The sequence below is a fragment of the Hemitrygon akajei genome, chromosome 2 (assembly GCF_048418815.1).
Source record: "Hemitrygon akajei chromosome 2, sHemAka1.3, whole genome shotgun sequence".
Classification (NCBI taxonomy): Eukaryota; Metazoa; Chordata; class Chondrichthyes; order Myliobatiformes; family Dasyatidae; genus Hemitrygon; species Hemitrygon akajei.
In genome coordinates, this window is record NC_133125.1 from 166,318,972 (window position 1) to 166,340,121 (window position 21,150).

Here is a 21,150-nt window from a genome sequence, read left to right on the forward strand (position 1 = left end):
TATTGAGAGTTAGAACAAGCTCCGCCAACCGGAGGAGTGTGGTGGTGCTGATGCTGGGGAACTGGTGGGGTCTGTTATCCAAAAAGTAGCGGAGGGCTTTGAGACCTTCTTGATGGGGGATGGAGGTGTATAAGGATTGAATGTCCATGGTAAAAATGAAGCGGTCGGGTCCGGGGAATTGGAAGTTATTGAAGAGGTGAAGGGCATGGGATGAATCCTGGATGTAGGTGGAGAGAGACTGAACTATGGAGGATAAAATGGAGTCCAGGTAGGCAGACTCAAGTTCTAAACTTTTTATCACAAGGCTAAACTTTTTATCTTTTCGTAATAGGAAACATGAAACCAGTTTTTGTAAACTGGTGTTGCAAAATTCCCATTGGAAGGAATACCATACCCTGTGAAGATGCCCTATCGCGTCATATCCTAATGCGCGCGCACGCACACCCTGACCCACTGTGATCCTTGTGTCTTGCTTCAGATACCAGCCGCTGCCCTGTCTTGTATCTCCACTGCATTTGAATCTGGCAGACTAAAGCAGTCATGTAAAATTTGTATTTAAATCCAAGACAAAAGCATGAAAATGTGAAGTGATATGCTTTTGGGAGGTCAAACTTGAAGATGTAGGGTACAAGATTGATGGCAGGATTCTTAGCAGTGAGGAGGAACAGTGGGATCTTCAGATCCCTAACAAATCTGCTTCTACCACCCCTGGCAGAACATTCCATGCATCTGTATGTTTATTTATATACATATATAAATAATCTGTCTCTGATGTTCCCCTATAATTTCCTTCAATCACATTAACGGTATATCCACTCATTAGAGTCATTGCCACCCTGGTTGTTCACTCCTTCTGTGCCCCTTATCATTTTATACCCCTCAATCAGCTTGCCATTCATCCCCCTTCACTCTACAGAGAAAAACTGTAGCTCGCTCAACCTAGCTTCATAAAACATGCTCTTTAATCCTGGCAGCATGCTGGTGAATCTCCTCTGCATCCTCTCTAAGGCTTCCACATCTGTCCTATAATGGGGCGACCAGAACTGACCGCAACACTCCCAAGTGTGGTCTAACCAAGAGCTTGATAGAACTTCAACATTACCTCAGGAGTTTGCACGTTTTATTTGTGATGTGAGTTTCCTCCCACATCCCAAAGACGTCTGAACTGGTTGGTTCATTGCTCCTGGTGGGTGTGTGGTGGAGTCTGAGGGGAGCCAATGTGAATGTGTGGGTATCCTCCCACGTTCCAACATTGAGTGAACTAGTTGGTTCATTGCTCCTGATGGAAGAATCTGAAGTGAAACTGATGTGAGAGTGCGAGAAACAGTAGGTCACAGTAATATAAATTGGTGGGAGGTGGATGGAATTGGGACTTCTGGCAATTCCATCCTCCTGTGACACTTCTTGACTTGACTTGATAAGTGTTGAAGGTGCATGAAACTGCAGATGCCAGAATCTAGAACAATGCTCAAAGTGCTACAGGAACTCAGTAGGTCAGACAGCATCTCTGGAGAGAAATGGACAGTCAACATTTCTCGTTGGACCTTTCAGCTGGACAGAAATATGGAGGAGATATATAAAAAGGTGGGAGAAAAAGATGGTGTGTAATGTGGCATTGGAATTGGTTCATGTGTACGGAGATGCGGTGAAAAACTTTTCTTTGCATGATTTCTAGACAGGTTGTGCCAAACGTAAAGTACATCCAAGGCAATGCTTTTTCTTGCTGGTGTTGAGAGGGGGGATCATTGCTTGCTACTGCTTACGCGTGGGAGGGAGGGGAGCTGGTGGGACTTTGGGGTTCTAAAATTTAACTCATTAGTCTTTTGGGGCTCTCTGTTTTTGTGGATGGTTGCCAAGAATACAATATACATTTCTCTGACATTAAATGTACCTTCGAAACCTTTGAAGATATGAAAAGGAAAATGATTGCTGGACGAAGTATTACTGTTACAAAGTGCAGTGCAGGTAGACAAATAGTGCAAGGGCCCCAGTGAGGTTGATTGGGCAATCTAGAGTTGATCTTTTAGTCTTTGAGGGTCTAGCAGTGGTAGAGATGTTGTCTTTGAGTATGATGCTATAAAAGGGTTCCACGTTAAGAGGAAATGTGTGTGTGAGAGAGAGTGGCCTTACTCTGATCAGACAACTGTAGACCAGGACTGACTCTGAGCCCTCACCCAGCCCCAAAGGGGAAGTGGTTACCTCCAGGACTCTGTGCCGATAAAAACAAATGGCTTCTTTTAGTTTCTGCAGAGCTTGCTGAGCAAGACTTTCCTTACCCTGCAACGGTGCAGATCTTTGTCTATGAGCAAGCAGGTACTGCTTCCTGCTCTGTGGCTCTTGCCTCTGCTGCTTGGGGAAGTGTTTGCTCCGTGCATACAACTGGTCTGCAACTTAGAAGGTCATTTGGCCCCTCGAGCTTGCACCACCTCCTAATGAAACTGTGACCGATCTGACTATAACCTGGATTCATTTTCTCCACCTCCCTGGTGCCCTTTCACCCCTTACCTCTGTCTGAAAATATTCAGAGCTTCAGCTTTGTGGAAGAAAGATCCAAAGGCAAAATGCTCTGAGAGAAAAATATTTGATTCATCTCTGTTCTTGCATGCTTTCCAAAGCTTTCTTCACCTCCATCTATCACCTGCCAGCATCTCTCACTACTTCCACTCTCTCTTCCTCCATCTGCCTATCTCCCCTCCTCAACTGGATCCACCTATCACCTGTTAGCTCTTTCTGCCCCCCCCCTTCTGCTCCCCTCTTATTCTAGCTATCTGCCCTCTATCTTTCAGTCAGAGTGAAGGGCTCCAACCTGGGATGTCTATTCCCCCCCCCTCCAGAACTGCTGCCCAACCTGCTGAGTCCCTCCACCTCTCATTTGCTGCCTTTGATCATTAACATTGCCTGAAAAAGATGGCATCCATTATTAAGGACCCCCATCACCAGGTCATGCCTTGTTCTCATTGTTACCATCAGGAAGGTGGTATGGAAGCCTGAAGACGCACACTCAGTGATACAGGAACAGTTTCTTCCTCTTTGCCATCTGATTTCTGAGTGGGTATTGACCCCATGAACTCTATGTCACTCCTTTTTAATTCCTATTTTTGTACTGCTTATTTAGTTTAACTTATATACTGTAATTCACATTTTTTTCTATTGTTACGTATTGCATTGTACTGCTGCCATAAAGACAACAAATTTCACAACATACGCTGGTACTATTAAATATGATGCAGATTCTGATGTGTGTTCTGGCACCGACATAGTACGCCTGCAACTTCCTAACTCTAACCTGTGGAGTGTGGATGAAAAGTGGAGCATCTGACATCGTTCATTAACAAGGCATTTTCACCCACAGAACTGCCACTCACTGGATGTTTTTTTGTTTTATCTTGCACCATTCTCTCTAAACTCTAGAGACTGTTGTGCGTGGAAATCCCAGGAGAGCAGTTTCTGAGATACACAACTTCGAGCAACGTGGTGAAGTTACGTAGATCACACTTCCTCCCCGTTCTGGTATTTGGTTTGAATAACAACTGAATCTTCTGACCTTGACGTCACCTCTTGCACTGACCCCAGATCGCCTTTGATTCCATTAATAAGCAAAACAAAACCTCTCCTTTGGGGATGAGATGAATCCTTTTTCCTATAGCCGGTTGGTTTCTGATGAGATGCAGTGGAAAATTGTTCTGCATGTCATCCAGGCAGATCATTCCAAAACAGCTTGCATTATGGTTGCGGGGAACGTATTGACCAGATAAACCAAGAGCCACGATGAGCTAGATTGAAGATCATTCAAGCTGTCTTTGAGCCTGGTGGTCTTTGCTCTCAAGCTTTTAAACCTTCTGCCCAGTTTGGGTGGATGTTGAAGGAAGAATGTCTGGAGTACCAGGGGTCTTTGATTATGTTGGCTTCTTTCAGGAAGTGAATCATTATGAGGTTTATTGTAACTGACATATGTCGGTAATTTGTTATTTTGTGACAGCAGTACAGTACAAGACATTAAAAATCGCTCTAGGTTCCAATTTAAAAAAAAACACAATGAATAAATAGTGGAAAAGAGGAATAGTGAGGTGGGGTTCATGGACCGTTCAGAGGTCTGACGGTAGAGGGGAAGAAGCTGTTCCTTAAACTCTGAGGGTGTGTCTTCAGGTTGCTGTACCTCCTCCCTGATGGTAGTAATCAGAAGAGGGACTTAATGATCGATAGCACTTTTAGGCACCAACGTTTGAGGATGTCAGTGGTGGGGATGGCTGTCCCAGTGATGGAGCTGGCCAAGTCCACAACTCTCTGCGCCCTGTTTTGGTCCTATGCAGTGGAGTATCCACACCAGATGGTGATGCAGCCAGTCAGAATGCTCTTCACTGTACATTTGCAACGTCACGTACCAAATCACCTCAGGTCCCTATTGAAGTCGTGGGTGGTGACGGTCCTTTATGATGAACACTGCCTTCTTGAAGCTGTGCTTGTGGCAGGGAGTGGTGGAGTCCGCAGATTGGCCAGGTGTAGCGTCTGTCCCCGCCTCCCTCTCGTTCACCTTCGCACATTGGTCCCTTTCTGTGCAGTGGGTTGGGTTTCCCCACAGCAAGCAGTTGCAGCAGGGGCCGCCATGTTCTCTGGTCCCCGGGCTGAGCTCTCCTGACAAATCTCAGGGGGTTGGGGGCTTGCCTGTTTCCATTCAGGTTGGGAGGGCGGACGTGAGACGGGTACAGGAGGTGCTCTCTTCTGGGCAGAGAGGGAGCCGGGACTGTGACCTGGTAGCAGCTCTGCACACCCACTCACCGCACTGCCTGGCCACTCTCACGTGACACCCGAAGGACCGCCAGCACCTTGCTCTGCCTTTGGTCGTAAAGCAGTTTAACAGCTCTGCAATTATTTGGCTTGCAGAAGGAATGCAGCCAAACCAGTGAACAAGGCAGAGTCTGACCTTGAGATGAGATTCTGCAGATGCTGGAAATCTTGAGCAAGACACACAAAATGCTGGAGGAACTCAGCAGGTCAGGCAGCATCTATGGAGAGGAATAAACAGCTGATGTTTCAGCACAAGACCCTTGCCTTGTCGTGTAGATGTAGGAGTGTCAACAAGGGAGACACGGGAACTGCAGATGCCTGAATCCGAAGCAAAAGTAGGTTCAGCATATTAGTTGGGGGTGTGGGGGGAGGAACTGTTGATGTTACAGGTTGAAAGCTTGCGTCAGTCTTGGATTTCCTTGCTCCAATAGTTCTGAATATCTGTGAGGATTCTGAGACTTGAAAATAATAGAAACAGATTGTTTATGGTCTGAAGTCATGCAGCAGTGAAACAGGCCCTTTGGCCCACTGTCCATGCTGGCCATTGAATACCAATTTTCCTTTAATCCCACATTATTCTCCCTGTGTTCCCTCAAATCACCCCCCCCCCCCCCACCGAGACACCTATACACGAGGCCCAATTTACCTGGCAACCCACGTGTGTTTGGGATGTTGGTGCAGGGAGAATGTGCAATCTTCCTGCAGAGACGCCCAAGGTTAGGATCGAACCCAGGACCCTGGAGTTGTGAGGCGGTGGCTGTACCCACTGTGACATCCTCTCGACAGCGTAGGTCATTCATTGTTAAGGATCCTTTCCACTCCAAGGGCTTCAGAAAAGGGAGTTGCACACAAGATGGAGATGAGCAGGAATTTCTTCTCCTCGATGGTTACAAATACTTAGAATTCTCCAGCATTAAAACAGGCCTAGTTCATTGTGACTGTGTTGACAACAATCTAGTCCCATTTGTGTGCATTTCTGGGTGTCAGTATCTTGTAGTCCGTAGTTTTTTTAATGATGTATTGCAAAGTACTGCTGCCACGACACAAGTTTCATGACATGTGCTGTTGTGACGTGAACAAAATCACCAGAGAGACACTGAAGCGAGCGGATATAGCAATATTTTATTAACAAAAGAGAGCAACAGGCATCATATTGACACACTCTGGAAGAGGAGGCCCGCCTGACCCAATGTTATATGACAGTTTTATATGCCAAAGATCAAAGGTACCAGCAGGACAATTCTATAGTTACAGTGTATCTACAATGCTTCCTTTAAATTGTATATAGTCTTCACATCCACACTCCAGACACCCAAAATGAAAGTTAATCCCCACTGACTCGAGGCTGCATCGGGATCTGAAGTCTAGTTGTTCTGTGCTGTGTTTCAAATCAAATCTGCAATTCACATTCCAGTCTGAAGATTGGTTGCTGATGAAATTCACATTTGCTTTATATCCTAACTCCAGAATAGGCCCTAACACACGCCAACAATATTAAACCTGAGTCTGATTCTGATTCCTTTGTCCCTTAGCTCTCTAACCCTCACCCATTTATGTTTTTTACCTGGTTATCTTTTAAATGTCGCTTATGTCCCCACCTCATCCCTTCTGTCTGACAGCTCGTCCCAAATACACACGTCAACGATTTTTGCCCTGCATACCCGCCTCAGTCTCCTGTGTTGTAGGGAATAAGATCCTAGTCTAGGGAACTTCTTCCTATAACTCAGTCTCCAAGTCCAGGTGACACAGGCTAAATCTTTTCTGCTCTATTTCCAGTTTAATAGCACCTTTCCTATAACAGGGTGCCCAAGGTTCTACACGTCACTCCCAAGTATAGCCTCAACAACATCTTGCATAGGTGCAGAATGATTGTACCTACAAGTCTGTACTTTAGAGCAGGGGTGAAGAACCTACGCCATGCACGGCCAACAAGGCTTGAGCAAACGTTTTTGATGCCTCCCCTCGATTCTTTAAACCCCACCTATAATAAAAAATAGATAAATTGATAGATACTTTATTGATCTCAAAGGAAATTACAGTAGCACTACAAGTGCACAGGTATATAAATATACTAATATTAGAAGACAAGTAAGAAAGAATAAAAAATAAGTTGGCTCAAAATGACAGGAGAGTGTCATCACTTCCCTGGCTGTAGGTTGAGTCAGTGTAGAGCCTAATGGCCGAGGGTAAGAATGACCTTGTATAGCTCACTTTGGTTATCTTCACGGCCCAATGAAGCAGTGATGATTTCATACAAACCGAAAGCAGTAAGATGTTTTCATAGGAAACGTCTCACACTGGCTTGGTGCTAAGTAGACGGTCGTGAGATCACTGATAATGATCCTTTTCCTTTAAAACAAAGTCCATAATTGTTGTTGCGAATTCCTTAATCCATAGCACAATGCAGGGAAATACTGGAGATCCGGAGCAAGACACAATATCAATCAATTATCATCCATTGATTAATCAGTGCTAATCTCTGCTCAGAATGACCATGGCACGCAAAAAAAAATTCAGGATTAGCATCAAGTTTAATATCACTGATTATTGTTGCTTTGTAGAAGTAGGTCAGTACAATATATTAAAAACCATAAATTACAACAAGAAATAAAGAATTAAATATATTCTTTATGTATTTTTGCTCTCTTTGCATTATTTATTTAATTTTATTCACTCACACACACACACACACACACACACACACACATATATGATGTTTATTTGTGTGTGTATATATATATATATATAGAGAGAGAGAGAGATTGTAGGAGTGTCGACAAAAATGGACACTTCTAACATACACTTTATTCAAACCTCAAATGGTGACATCGTATATATTTCTTTAGTTAATAAGTTCTTTATATACACACACATAGTCGTTGTCCATCATGTCAGGCGATGACAGGAAACCTGCAGTTCCACTCTCTTGACCTTGGACACCCAGGTCCAGTGGCACGAACAAGCGTGACAAACTGGCGTCTTCCTTCGTTGCAGTGGACAACCATGACGTCTTCTGTGCCTTGTCATGCCCTTTGCTCTCCATGGAGCATCGCAGTACAACCTTCCTGGCCATTGGATCTCACTGTAGATCTCATTTATTAAATATGTAGTGCAAAAATAGTGAGATAGCTTAAATGGGTTCATTTTCCATTCAGAAATCTGATGGTGGAGGGGAAGAAGCTGTTCCTAAAACATTGAGTGTTTGTCTTCAGGCTCCTGTATCATCTCTGACGAGAAGAGGGTATTAGAACATTATTGCCAATTTGGGCACACATTCTCTAAAAAGTTTGCTATACCAGCCCTAGAGACATAAGGGCAGTGTCATTTAATAGATTCTAGGACCATAGGACAGCTGCAGATTATGAGAATTGTGGGAAGGGCTATTATATGAATATTATGTTTTCCTCATGTAAATCATAATCATCCTCTTGTCAATTGTAACATCATCAGTAGCCCTTCAATTATCCCCTCTGGGGCTTTACTCTCTCTACCCTCTACTATCTGCCTATCACCTGTCCTCACCTGGACCCACTTGCCAGCTTTGTGCCAACCCTTCTCTTCACCTCTTTATACTGGCTGTCTCCCCTATCTTTCAGTCCAGATGCCCACCTCCCTCTATAAATGCTGCCTGCATCCCCTGAGTTCGGCCAGCCTGTGGTGTTTTGTGATGGTGCTGTTACCTGCTTTCCAGGCCATCAAGGACATGTGTACAGCAAGGTGCTGGAAAAAGGCCGGTAATATCATGAGCAATCCCACCCACCCCTGCTTATTGACTGACACACAAAATGCCGGAGGAACTCAGCAGGCCAGTCACCATCAATGGAAAAGTGTAATCTGTCGACGTTCTGGCTGAGACCCTTCATCAAGACTTTTTGTCCTCTCAGCTGGGAGGATGCATGTTAGGACCATCAGACTCAAAAGCAGTTTCTTCTCCCAAGCTGACTGGCTATTTAACACCTCCACCCACGAACCCACTATTCCACACTCACCAGCAGTGCTACATAATCATTTCCTGTCAGTGTCGCCTTATGTACAGACTCTGCTGAGTCTAGCAACACTTTATGGATATATTTATGTATATGCTATCTTATGTACAGTATTTATATTCATTTTTATATTGTGTGTCTTTACACTTATCAGCAATTATATTGTTCTCTTTTACACTTGTGTACTGGAAATGATATTACACAATCTTCAATCACAACCATATTTGTAGCCCCCTGTAATGTAGCTTCTTCCGAGGTGCCTAACTTTCCCGAACTGTAAAACCTGATGCCAGCCCGCCATCATCTGATACTGAAGCAGTCGACTGAAAAGCCTGTTCCGAAGTGGGTTTTGAGAAGTCTCTTGTAGCAGGAGAGAGGGGTGCAGAGCTTCCAGAGTTTGGGGGCACCCAGGGCTGCCATGGGTGAAGCAAAATGGTTCGAGGATGTTCAAGAAGCCACAGAGGGAGGACCAGGAGCGAGTACAGAGAAGGTTCACAAGAGTGATCCTGGGAATGAAAGAGTTAATGTATTAAAGCATTAATTTCATGGCTCTGGGTCTGTACTCGCTGGAGTTTAAAAGAATGGGGATCTCATTTAAACCTATTGAATATTGAAAAGTCTAGATATAGTGGACATAGAGAGGGTGTCCCTGTAGCGCGGGAATCTAGGACCAGAGGGCAGTTTCAGAATACAAGGACATCCTTTTAGAACAGAGACGAGGCCATGTTAAAGGCCATATATATTTAAAGTGGAGATCGGTAGGTTCTTGTTTAGTAAGGATGTCATAGGCGAAGGGGAGAAGGCAGGAGAATGAGGTTGAGAGGGGTAATGAATCAGACATGTTGGAATGGCGGTGCAGATTCAAAGGGCCGAAAGGTCTAAAATTCAGATATCTCAGAGGATGCGGAAGATTCGATGGAGGAGAGTGAAACAACTTTAAGAGTCCTACAGCACAGAAGCAGGGCTTTTGGATCAAATCATCCATGCTGATCAAGTTGCCTACGTAAGCTCATCCTGTTTGCTGGCATTTGGCCCACATCCCTCCAAACCTTTCCTATCCGTGTCCAAATGCCTTTTAAATGGCATAATTCCATCCAGCTCTGCCACTTACTCTGGCAGCTCATAACATATACTGTGTGGAGGCTGTAGAAGGGACTTTTAAAAAAAAATCTTTCTCCTGACACAGCCTGTTTGGGATTTCAGCCCACTGAGTCCTCCGACCTTTCCTGACCTGCTGAGTTCCTCTAGCACCTTGGCTGTCTCAACAGATCTGTTTGTTCTCTCTCAGTTCAGTCTGTTTTGCAGGGCAGGATGGCTTGACCAGTAAAACAAATGGTATTGAATCCATGCTTCAGGCCAGATCTTGAGATCAGATCTGAAGTATTGTGCACAGGATTGTCCTCCTTATTTTAAGGAGGGCTGCTAATGTGCATGAAGCAGTTCAGAGAAGTTTGCTGGACTGTACCAGGAGTGGGCGGGTTGCGTTTGGAGGAAGTGTTGGACTGGGTGGGTTTGTTTGAAGGCTGGAAGGTGACTTGACATGTCCAAGCTTGGCTTGATAGATGGCAGCACAGTAGCGAGGCGGTTAACGGAATCACGTTACAGCACCAGCGAACCCCGACTGGGGTTTAATCTCTGCTTTCGTCTGTAAGAAGTTTGTCCGTTCTTCCCATTGTCACGTGGGTGCTCTGGTTTCCTCCCACGTTAAGACGTACGGGTTAGAAGGTTAATTGGTCGCATGGTGGAATTGGGCAGCCGAGTCTTGGTGGGCCAGAAGGGCCTGTTACTGTGCTTATATCTCTGAAGTAATAAAATAATGATAATTCAGCTGTTGCCTGTAGGCTCTGCCCCTGACCATCTGAGTTTCCTTCATTTGCTCCAGTTTCCTCCAAAGGTGGACGTGTTGGGGCAGGAAGCGTGGCCACACCTGCCGGCTGCCCCCAGCACATCCCAATGCAAACAACACATTTCACTGTTTCACACACAAAGTGGTGGTGGAACGCAGCAGGCCAGGCAGCAGCTATAGGATGTTTGGGGCCGAGACTCTTCGTCAGGACTAACTGAAAGAAAAGATAGTAAGAGATTTGGGAGGGGGAGGGGGAAAATCCGAAATGACAGGAGAAGACAGGAGGGGGAAGGGTGAAGCTAAGGGCTGGAATGTTGATTGGCAAAAGGAATACAGAGCTGGAGAAGGGAAAGGATCATGGGACGGGAGGCCTAGGGAGAAAGAAAGGGGGAGGGGAGCACCAGAGGGAGAGGGAGATGGAGAACAGGAAGAGTGGTGGGCAGAGAGAGAACAAAAAGGGGAGGGGGTAAAAAAATAAACTAATCAGGGATGGGGTAAGAAGGGGAGGAGGGGCATTAACGGAAGTTAGAGAAATCAAAGTGTTGTTCCTCCAACCTGAGTGTGGCTTCATCTTGACAGTAGAGGAGGCCATGGATACATTTCACTGTTTGTTTCAATGTATGTGTGACGAACAAAATTAATCTTTAACAAAGGTTCTGAGCTGACTGGACAGGCTGGATATGGAGAGCAAGTTTCCTCTTATTCCAGGTAGTGACCCTTCCTTAAAAAGAAAGAATTGACCAACCGAGACAGTTGAGATAGGATTGTAGATTTGTACAGCATGAAAACAAACCTTTCGGTCCAACTAGCTGACTTAGATTCCTATCTTCCCATTTGGCCCATTCATTTCAAAGCATTCCTGTCCAAATGCCTTTTTAATGTTCTTCACGTACCTGCCTTAACCACCTGCTCCTGTTCTATACACAGGCCACCCTCTGAGTGGAAAAAGTTAATACCACCCCCCCCCACAACTCCACAGGTTCCGGCTGTATCTCTCCCCCCCTCACATTAAAGCTCCACTCTCTGGTTCTTGATTCCCAATCCTGGGAAAAAGAGAATGTGCACTGATCCCATCAATGACCCTCTAAGGACTCTCACACTCCAGTGGGAAGAGTCCCAACCTGCAGAACTTCTCTCCGTAACTCAGAAACTCGAATCCCGACAACATTCTCTCAAATCTCCTCTTCACCCTTCCTGGTATAAGGCATGATTTTTCTTTCATTGAGGCTCCTGAGTTGCTGGCATCGGAGAAGGTCCAGAGGAGGTTCAGGAGACTGATCCTGGGAATGAAAGGGTTAATGTATGAGGGCTGTTCAAAGGCTTGGGTTTGTACTCAGTGGAGTTTAGAAGAGTCAGAGGGGTTCCTCTTGAAACCCCTGGAATATTGAAAGGCCTAGATAAGAGTGGATGTGGAAAGATGTTCCCTGTAGTGGGAGAGTCTAGGACCAGAGGGCACAGCCTTCAGAACAAAATGAGGAAATTCCTTAGCCAGAGGGAGGTGAATCTGTGGAATTCATTGCCACAGGTAGCTGTGGAAGCCAAGTCAATGGATATATTTAAAGTGGAGGCTGATAGGTTCTTGATTAGTAAGGGCATCAAAGGTTATGGGGAAAAGGTAGGAGAAAGGGGTAGAGAGGGGTAATAAACCAGCCATGATTGAATGGCAGAGCAGACTCGATGGGCTGAATGGTCTAATTGTGCTCCTATCTCCTACGATCATGTGGCAAATTTTTCTCCGTTCCCATGGCTCCCGCCTCGCATGCACACAGCGGTCAATTAAACCACCAACCCACACGGCTTTGAGATGTGGGAGGAAACTGGAGCCTGTAGGGGATGGGTGGGGGGTTGGGGTGGCGACTTGGTCGGTCACAGGAAGAAGGCGTAAGATCTAGTACTGACACTGGCAGTGGTCAGGATCGAACCCGTGTCCTTGGAGCTGTGAGGCAGTGGCTGTGCAAACGACGCCACAGTGTTGCCCTGCTACCATGTACTTAGCAACACACCCATGAATGAGTCAGGTTACAGTAACAAGGCATCTGACCCACCCATTGGCTTCCTTCTTTCTTTTGCTGATTAGTCACAGGGTGAAATAACAGATTTTTAAAGATCAAAGATGGGCAGCTGTACATCAGAAAGTACAGTGAAATGTGCCATTTTGTGTCTGAGGATGTGCTGGGAGCTGCTCGTGAGTGTTACCGTAGCATGCCCACAATCTACTAACCTGGACCTTTTTGGAGGATGGGAGGAAACCCGCCCAGTTATGGAGAGAACAGGCCGCGTGGGAATCGAATCCCTATTGGTGATCAGTGGTGCTGCAAAGCGATTGTGCTGGATGCTATGCCCCCAGGCTGCCCACTTGGTATGAGTTAACCCTTTCATTCCTCCAGCCACGTTGGCAATGAAAAGCCTCTGCTATTTATTTACTTAAAGGTACAGCACGGTAACGGGCCCTTGCAGATGGACGAACCCACGCCACCCAATTACACCCAGGTGGCCAATTAGCCTACTGCGTCTTTGGACTGTGGGAGGAAACCCACGGGGCCACGGGGCCAGTGTACAAACTCCTTACAGACAGCAGCGGGAGGTAACCCAGGAAGCTGGTACTTTAAAGCATCACGCTAACCGCTAATCTGAGACGCCCATTGTGCCCTGGTGTAACTGCCCTTTCCTCCAGTCTTAAGCCAATAATGAACTGTTGACCACGCAGTCTCACTGGGCAAGGTATTGAATGTGTTGGTTCAAGGTTACTGTCAGGAGATATAAAAACCTTGAGCACTAGCTTCTTGCAGCAACAGCAAAGGACGTGACAAACAAGTTAACTCAAATTTAAATTGCTTAATAAAGTCAACATAATGACTCTGAGAGAGAGAAAAGGAAATTTTGTCTGAGGTAGTGTTAGGGTTTTTTAAGTTGGTTCCCAGAATCTGACAGTAGAGGGAAGAAGCTATTGTTGAACTTTGAGGTGTGGGTCTTCGGGCTCCTGTACCTCCTGACTGATAACAGCTTTGAGCAGAGGGCATGAGGGCCCATGATTTGGACGTCGCCTTCCTGACAACCCCTCTTCAGATTTCAGATCCATTTATTTATCACATGTACATCAAAGCGTGCAATGGAATGGGTCGTTTCCATTAACAACCAACACAAAATAAGGGTGTGCTGGTGGTGGGGCCTGTAGGCGTCGTCACACGTTCTGGTACCAACACCATCTGCCCACAATGTCTGCAGAACAATAACAGCAAAACCCCTTCCCTCCCACACACACACACACACACACACACACACACCCCCCCCCCCCCCGCCCCCACCCCCCATTCACTCTCACACTCACACACAGGGCTCCAACCCTAGGGCCTACAGTCGACTGAAAGATTTGTTGGCATCTGACTTCCCCAGTAGAATGACAGACAGCATTGCCAACCTGATATCGGACCATGGAGATCGCTAGCCTTTGACTACAGAGCGCTCCAATCTGGACTCCAGCCTTTTCAATCCAATCTTTAACTCCCTTTTCATCCCTTTCTTTGGACTGTAACACGACCATTAACTTCGCCCGACTGACCCCCAAAGCCATCCCTGCGAATGTTAATAAGTAGAACCCATGTGGGCTACGACGTCGACAGACATCTGAGCTCAGCGCCATTTTAACTATCTAGACCCCTTGAAGCTGTCCTGTGCTGTGGAGCGCTCTACCCATGATGCAACTGGCTGAGTCCACCATTCTCTGTAACGGTGCATCAGGGTTTCCTAAAAAGATCTTGATCTCTGGGTGGAGTCTGCATGTTCTCCCTGTAACCATGTGGGATTCCCTGGGCGTTCTGGTTTCCTCCCAACTTCCAAAGATGTGGTCACTGAGTTGGTGCAGATTTCCTGCTGAACTGGTGAAGAGCATCCAGTTGATGGGTGTGTGTGTGTAGGGGGTATAAATTGCGGGAGTATGGTGAATGATGGCAGGTGTTGGTGAGTGGAAATGATGGGGGGGTGGTCTTGAAGACACAAGACACGCTGGGGTGTGGAACAACACACAAAAAGCCTGGGGAACTCAGTGGAAATGGTCAGTCAACATTTTGAGCCGAGACTGGTCTGAGCTGGAATCGCTTCACCCAGTTAAATGGCCTCATGTCAGTTAGCACAGGGATCTTTTTACTGCACAGGGTTAAGTCCTTCTCTAGAGAGCTGAGTGCATATCTCCAGTTCACACGGGTGTGAGATCCTGTTCTGCCTCATTTTCCTATCTTGCGACTGTGAGTGAATTATGAAGTAAAGGTGTGGCTGGTTGTGACGTGTTTGAGCAGTTCTGTGGCTGTGAAAATGCAAATTGCCTGTGTGCAAAGCTAACAAAATGCTGGAGGAACTCCGCAGGTCAGGCAGCATCTATGGAGGGGAATAAACAGGCGATGTTTCACCAGATTTTTATATGGTCTTACTACCCTAATCTTCCTGAGTAACCTCTTTACCATTTGCAAATGTCTCATTTGGGTATGTAATCTGTGCATGGAGTAATATGGCTGCTGTTCAGGGAATTTGATCTTCCTTTATTTGCCTGTAAGTCCAAACCATCAACAGCTATATCTGTTCTGTAGCTGAGGGAATTATAATTTCTAATGATTAAAAGTTAATGCAAGATTTAATTTAGTTAGTGTGGTTCTCTGCAAATTTTATTTGTTTATTTTGTTTAGTGACAACATGGAGTCAGCCCTTCCGGCCCTTTGTGCCAGGCTGTCTCAGCAACCCCACAACCCCGACTAACCCCTACCTAATCACAGGGCAGTTTTTAATGACCGATTAACCTACCTGATACACTGTTGGATTGTGGGAGGAAACCGGTGGACTGGAGAAAACCCACACATTCCACAGGGAGGAGGTGCAGAAGCACCAGAATTGAACTCCAAACTTCAGAACGCCCTGAGCTGTCACTGTGTCACGCTAACTGCTACACTACCGCGTCACCCTATTTTCTCTGATTCTTTCATTCCTTTTTTGTGTGTAACACTACAAATTTAACATCTCCATCCCAACCTGTGAATTCCCGAAGGACCCAGTGACACACCCCCCCACCACACACACACTCTGCACCATTGAATGATCATCAAAGTGAAGAGCAGCTGCTGAAAATCTGAAATAAATATAGGAAATGTTGGAAACACTCAGCAGGTCAGGCAGCATCTGTGAGGAGAGAAACAGCTAATTGAAAAAGGATCTAGTACTTTCCCAGCGTATATGACAAACATACACTTCCCATTTGGGTTACCCAGAAATATCACTGATATCAGAGCTCTGCTTTCGCAAAGTATTGGCTTGGCCACAAAACTACTGTGCCACACCAATGGCTTTTGAGAATCCTGCTTAAGGAAGCTATTGAAATAAAACTAGAGTAAAAGAATTATAACAAAGACAAAGATGTCACTGTAAGTAAGAACTGGAATTGGATTGTAAACAAGGTGGGAGAGTGGAAAACTGATTGGATGAAGACTAGCCAATCAGGAGGGACGGACTACCAGACTAGACATGCCCAGGCATCATATCTGATGAAGCTGGCAGAGTTTGTCATCCAGCTGTCAGTTAAAATCAATACCTGTACCCAGCTGGAAGCCCAAGAAGAGTTTATTTGTCAAACAGTTAATTGTTTCAGGTTGGAGAGCGTAGGAGCGGCTAGTTCATGTGACTTATTCAAACCTGCTCTGCCACCCAATATGTTTGTAGATTCAAAGTAATATTTATTATTTGAGTACGTTTTGCATTTGTCACTACTTAGATTCTTTTCCTGAAGGCAGACTCAGCAAATCTCTGGAGCCGTAGTCAGGATCAATGAAAGAGCAAGAGCATAGAAGACACAAACTGTACAGATGCAAATATAAATAAATAGTAATAAATAACAAGAGCATGAAATAACGAGGTAAAGAGTCCTTAAAGTGAGATCATTGGTTATGGGAATCTCTCAATAGATGAGTGTAGTTGAAAGGACTAGATATGGTGGAATTGGGGAGTATGTTTCCTATGGTGAGCGTATCCAGAACTAGAGGGGACAGCCTCAAAATTGAGGGGTGACCTTTCAGAATAGAGGATAGGGGGAATTTTTTAGCCAGAGAGAAGTAGATCTGTGGAATGCTCTGCTACGAACTGCGGTGGAGGCCAAGTCCATGGGTATATTTAAGGTGGAAGTTGATAGTTTCCTGATCAGTCGGAAAATCAAAGGATATGCCAGGTGGCAGGTGTATGGGGTTGAGTGGGATCCGGGATCAGTCATGATGGAATGACAGAGCAGACTCGATGGGCTGAATGGCTTAATTCTGCTCCTATGTCTTATGGTCTTGTCCTGTCTTGTTCAAGAGTCTGATGGTTGAGGGGTAGTAACTGTTCTGGAACCTGGTGGTGCGAGTCCTGAGGCTCCTGTACCTTCTACCTGATGGAAGCAGTGAGAAAGTGATTGCCCAATTCATCGTCTCCTCTTCGGCACTGCCCCCTCATCGTCAACCCCTTTATCGTTCAAAGGTGTGTAGCTTCAGCACAATACATCACGGACATCATCGCTGGTATCTACAGGAGGCACTGCCTCAAGAGGGCAACATTGATCATCAAAGATCTTTACCATCCAGGAGAAGGCATCTCATAGCAACCATCAGGCTGGAAGTGCAGAAACCTAACGTCCAATGCCACCAGGGTCAAGAACAGCTACTTCCGCTCAACCACTCCGTTCTTAAACAATCTCGAACATGACTTCAGTATAGCAACCCTTTGATCACTTGGTACTAAAACAGACTTTGTTTTATTTTAATTCTAATTGTATTGTTTCTTGTAAAAAAAAATTGTATTTAGTTGAAATGTTCTTGTTTACTGCAGCTTGGAACTTGCTGTGTGCCTGTGCTGTTGTTGCAAATAAGCTTCCTCATTGCTCCTGTGGATACATGCACTTGTCTACATGGCAGTAATCTTGTCCGCTGCTCTCTGCAAGGAGAAATTTCTCCACGCCTCAGTTTTAAATGACAGCTCAAAGTGCCAGTAGGGCCTGTTCCATGCTGTATCTTTAAATTTAAAATAAACCAAATCTGACACCTATGTGTTCTTTCTTTCTGTCCCCTCTCTCTCTTGCAGGCTGGAAGTGATGGACAAAGTATCGGCAACTGCCCATTCTCTCAGCGACTCTTCATGGTTCTCTGGCTCAAAGGGGTGACCTTCAACGTTACCACACTGGACATGAAGAGGTTAGTGACGTGCACTAGTGAAGGGGTTGGCACTGGGCAGGAGAACACAGTTGAAACGATGAGGTGTGGAAAAATGATGTGAGTGACATCTGTGACAACAGATGACAAAAGTAACATCTGTGGTCTTAGTCCCTGGAAAATGATGCTGGAGAGATAGTAATGGGTGGAAATGATATGGCAGGAAAAACTTAAGTATTTTGCGTCAGTCTTCACTGTGGAAGACACTAGCAGTATGCCAGAAATTTGAGAGTGTCAGGGGCAGAAGTGAGTATAGTTGACGCTACTAGGGAGAGGGTGTTTAGGCAACTGAAAGGTTTGAAGGTAGATAAGTCAGCTGGACCAGATGGATTGCACCCCAGGGTTCTGAAAACAGTAGAAATGATCTTTCAAGAATCACTGGATTCTGGCATGGTTTCAGAGGACTGGAAATTTGCACATGTTACTCCACTCTTTAAGAAAGGAATGAGGCAGAAGAAAGGAAATTATAGACCAGTTAGCCTGAGTTCAGTGCTTGGAAAGATGTTAGAGTCAATTACTAAGGATGAGGTTTTGGTGTTGAATTGATGGGAGAAGGGGGTAAAACAAGAAGGGAAGGAATTATTTTGACTCAACATAGAATTGGACATACTATGCTTAATTATTCATTGTTCCTTGTTGGAAAACGTCACTCTGGGCTGTCCATTATGAATCAGTTGAACACATTCTATTACAATGCGAAGCATACAAGATTGAAAGAAGTCAGGTATCAAATGTATCTTTGCAGGTTGAGAGTTTTCAGTTAAAAACTTGAAAAGTTATGAAAGTGATTGTAATTTAATTCAATATTGTCTTGCATTGTTTACAATCTACAGGCTTTTGGGGGTAATTTAGTTTTCATGATAAAGAAATAGTAGGGGTTTTATTTCCAATTCTCCACACCACGCTCCAGTCCAGTTGGTGGTAGTAATGAACCATTAAGTTGAACTGCCAACCACCAGTAAAATCAGGAGATGCAGGCTTCAATATACTTGGAGGCACGTAATAAAATAGACCAAAGTCAGCATGGTTTCTTTGAGGGGAAATGTTGCCTGAAAAATCTATTGGAATTCTTTGAGGAAGTAAAGGAGATTAGGTAAAGGAGAGGGAAGAAGACCCTGGAAGAAAGGGATGGGGGAGGAGCATGGAAGGAGGTGACGGGCAGGTAAGGAAATAAAGTGAGAGAGGGAAAACAAATCTATCCCTGGACTAGAGGGATAGGGGAAAACAAAGTGGGGGTGGGGTGGTTCCCAGAATTTAGAGAACTCAATGAGGAATTGTTCCTCTAATCTGTGTCTGGCCTCAACATGGCCTCACACCGCCATGGGCAGAGAGGTCAGTGTGGAAAGGGGAAGTGAAATTGAACTGGTTGGCCACCGGGAAATCGTGCTTGCTACTATTGCATATCCTTTTGTTTATTTGGGACACTATGCCGCTTAATTGGGACAGGAGACTGTTACCAAACAGTTTCTTACTCATATTAGTCGCATTAGACACTACACTGTGATTAGAGCAAACAGGTTTTAAATAGCGTCAGTTGTGTTGAAAAAGCAGTGATTTTTGTCACTGATAGTTGGCGAGGAAATAAACAGTAAGACAATTCAGAACTGTTTTGCTCACCACAGTTTCAAGCATTCAGGCTTGCAGGTGCCAGAAACGGATGGGAGTGAAAATGAAACGATTGCACTACTTCATGAAGTTAGGTATTATATAGAATTTGAAAGTATCGACAATCATCTTGGTTGTTACAATGAAAATGAAGAGTTGGAAGATGCAATCATCAAAAGTATTCTAATCTATGAAAGTAGTCCGCTCTCTGCACTAGATGTCTGCACTGACTTTATTCGTTTACAGTCAATCAAAAGAACATGACAGACAAATTCCTCCATCAGTAACTATTAGGAACTAATACACAGCTCTATAGTACTGTAGTTATATTGATAGTGTTCTAATTTGTTCTGTATTTCATTTAAATACATAATTTGTTACTCAGCTTGCCATTTTCATACCTTCCCAACTATTTCCATGACACTTTGGCTAATTGTGGCAGCTGCTTAATTGTGCCAAAATGTACTGGTCCCAATGCGTCCCAATTAACTGGAATCCACTGTACTTCTCCAAATCTCTTATAAACGTTGCTGTTGTACCACTGCTGCCACTTCCTCCGGCCGCTCGTTCCATATACAGATCACCCTATAAGTGAGGAAGTTCCTCGGATCCTTGCTAAATCATTCACTTCTCGCCTTAAACACCATGCCCTCTAGTTTTCTTGGTTCTTTCTCCCTGGAGTAAAAAGAAATGGGTCTAGCTTTATCCAAAGATTAGATTTTAAAGATTATCTTTATCTGTCACACGTACATCGAAACACACATTTGCACCAAACCAATCAGCAAGAATTGAGATGTACCACCCAGCAATTCCCCGATTTAACCCTAGCCTAATTTTCAATGACCAATTAACCTACCTACCGGAACATCTTTGGACTGTGGGAGGAAACTGGAGCACGTGGAGGAAACCCATGTGGTCACAGGGAGAATACACAAATTCCTTACAAGCAGCGGCTGGAATTGAATCCCAATCAGTGATCATTGGTGCTGTAAAAGCATTATGCTAACCCCAATGCTGTCTATGCCCCTCTATTTGGTCACCCAACATTCTCCTACATTCTAAGGAACGAGGTGCTATCCTGCCAAACCTCCTCTTGGAGCTCAGGCCCCGGAGTCCCAGCGATGTTCTAATAAAATGAGGCATAGTCGGGATGAATGCACACAATTTTTTTCGTAGGATTGCAGAATCAGAAATTGAAGGGCACAGGTTTGGGATGGGGGTGGGGAGATGTAATAGGAACAAAGTGGCAACATTTTCACTAAGGTGCCAGAGAAAGTGATTTGAGGCATGGGGTTAGGAAGGAAATGATCAGCCATGATGAAACGGCAGAGCAGACTTGATGGGGTGAATGGCCTAATCCTGCTCCTATGTCTTATGGTCTTGTGAAAGCAGGTACATTAATAACATTGAAAAGGCACGTGCAGAGGAATGATTTGGAGGGATATGGGACAAAGGCAGGTAAGTGGGAATTTTGGTCGGCATGGACCATTTGGCTGAAGGGCTTGCATCCATGTTGTGTGATCTGACTTCTAAATCTTTGCATTCTTTCCACCATAATGAAATCTTGAAAATAACGTCTTGGAACAGTCCAGGAGGATGTTCAACCCTTCTGCTCTCTGCTGGAGTTTTCCTTGTGTTCCACTAGTTCCAGTGACCAGCGATGAGTGCCCTCTCTGCTGAAGTGTGGCCCTGGCTAGTTCATGCATTTGCT

At 45.0% G+C, this 21,150-nt stretch overlaps 1 protein-coding gene across 1 annotated transcript in view; it reads left to right on the forward strand.

Moving 5' to 3' along the window:
- Positions 1 to 21,150, forward strand: part of LOC140718232 (chloride intracellular channel protein 1-like) — a 53,444-nt gene that overhangs the window by 21,323 nt on the left and 10,971 nt on the right. Inside the window, exon 2 of the mRNA XM_073031718.1 lies at positions 17,707 to 17,816. Coding sequence (XP_072887819.1) covers positions 17,707 to 17,816 — 110 coding nt within the window. The remainder of the gene's footprint in view (positions 1 to 17,706; positions 17,817 to 21,150) is intronic.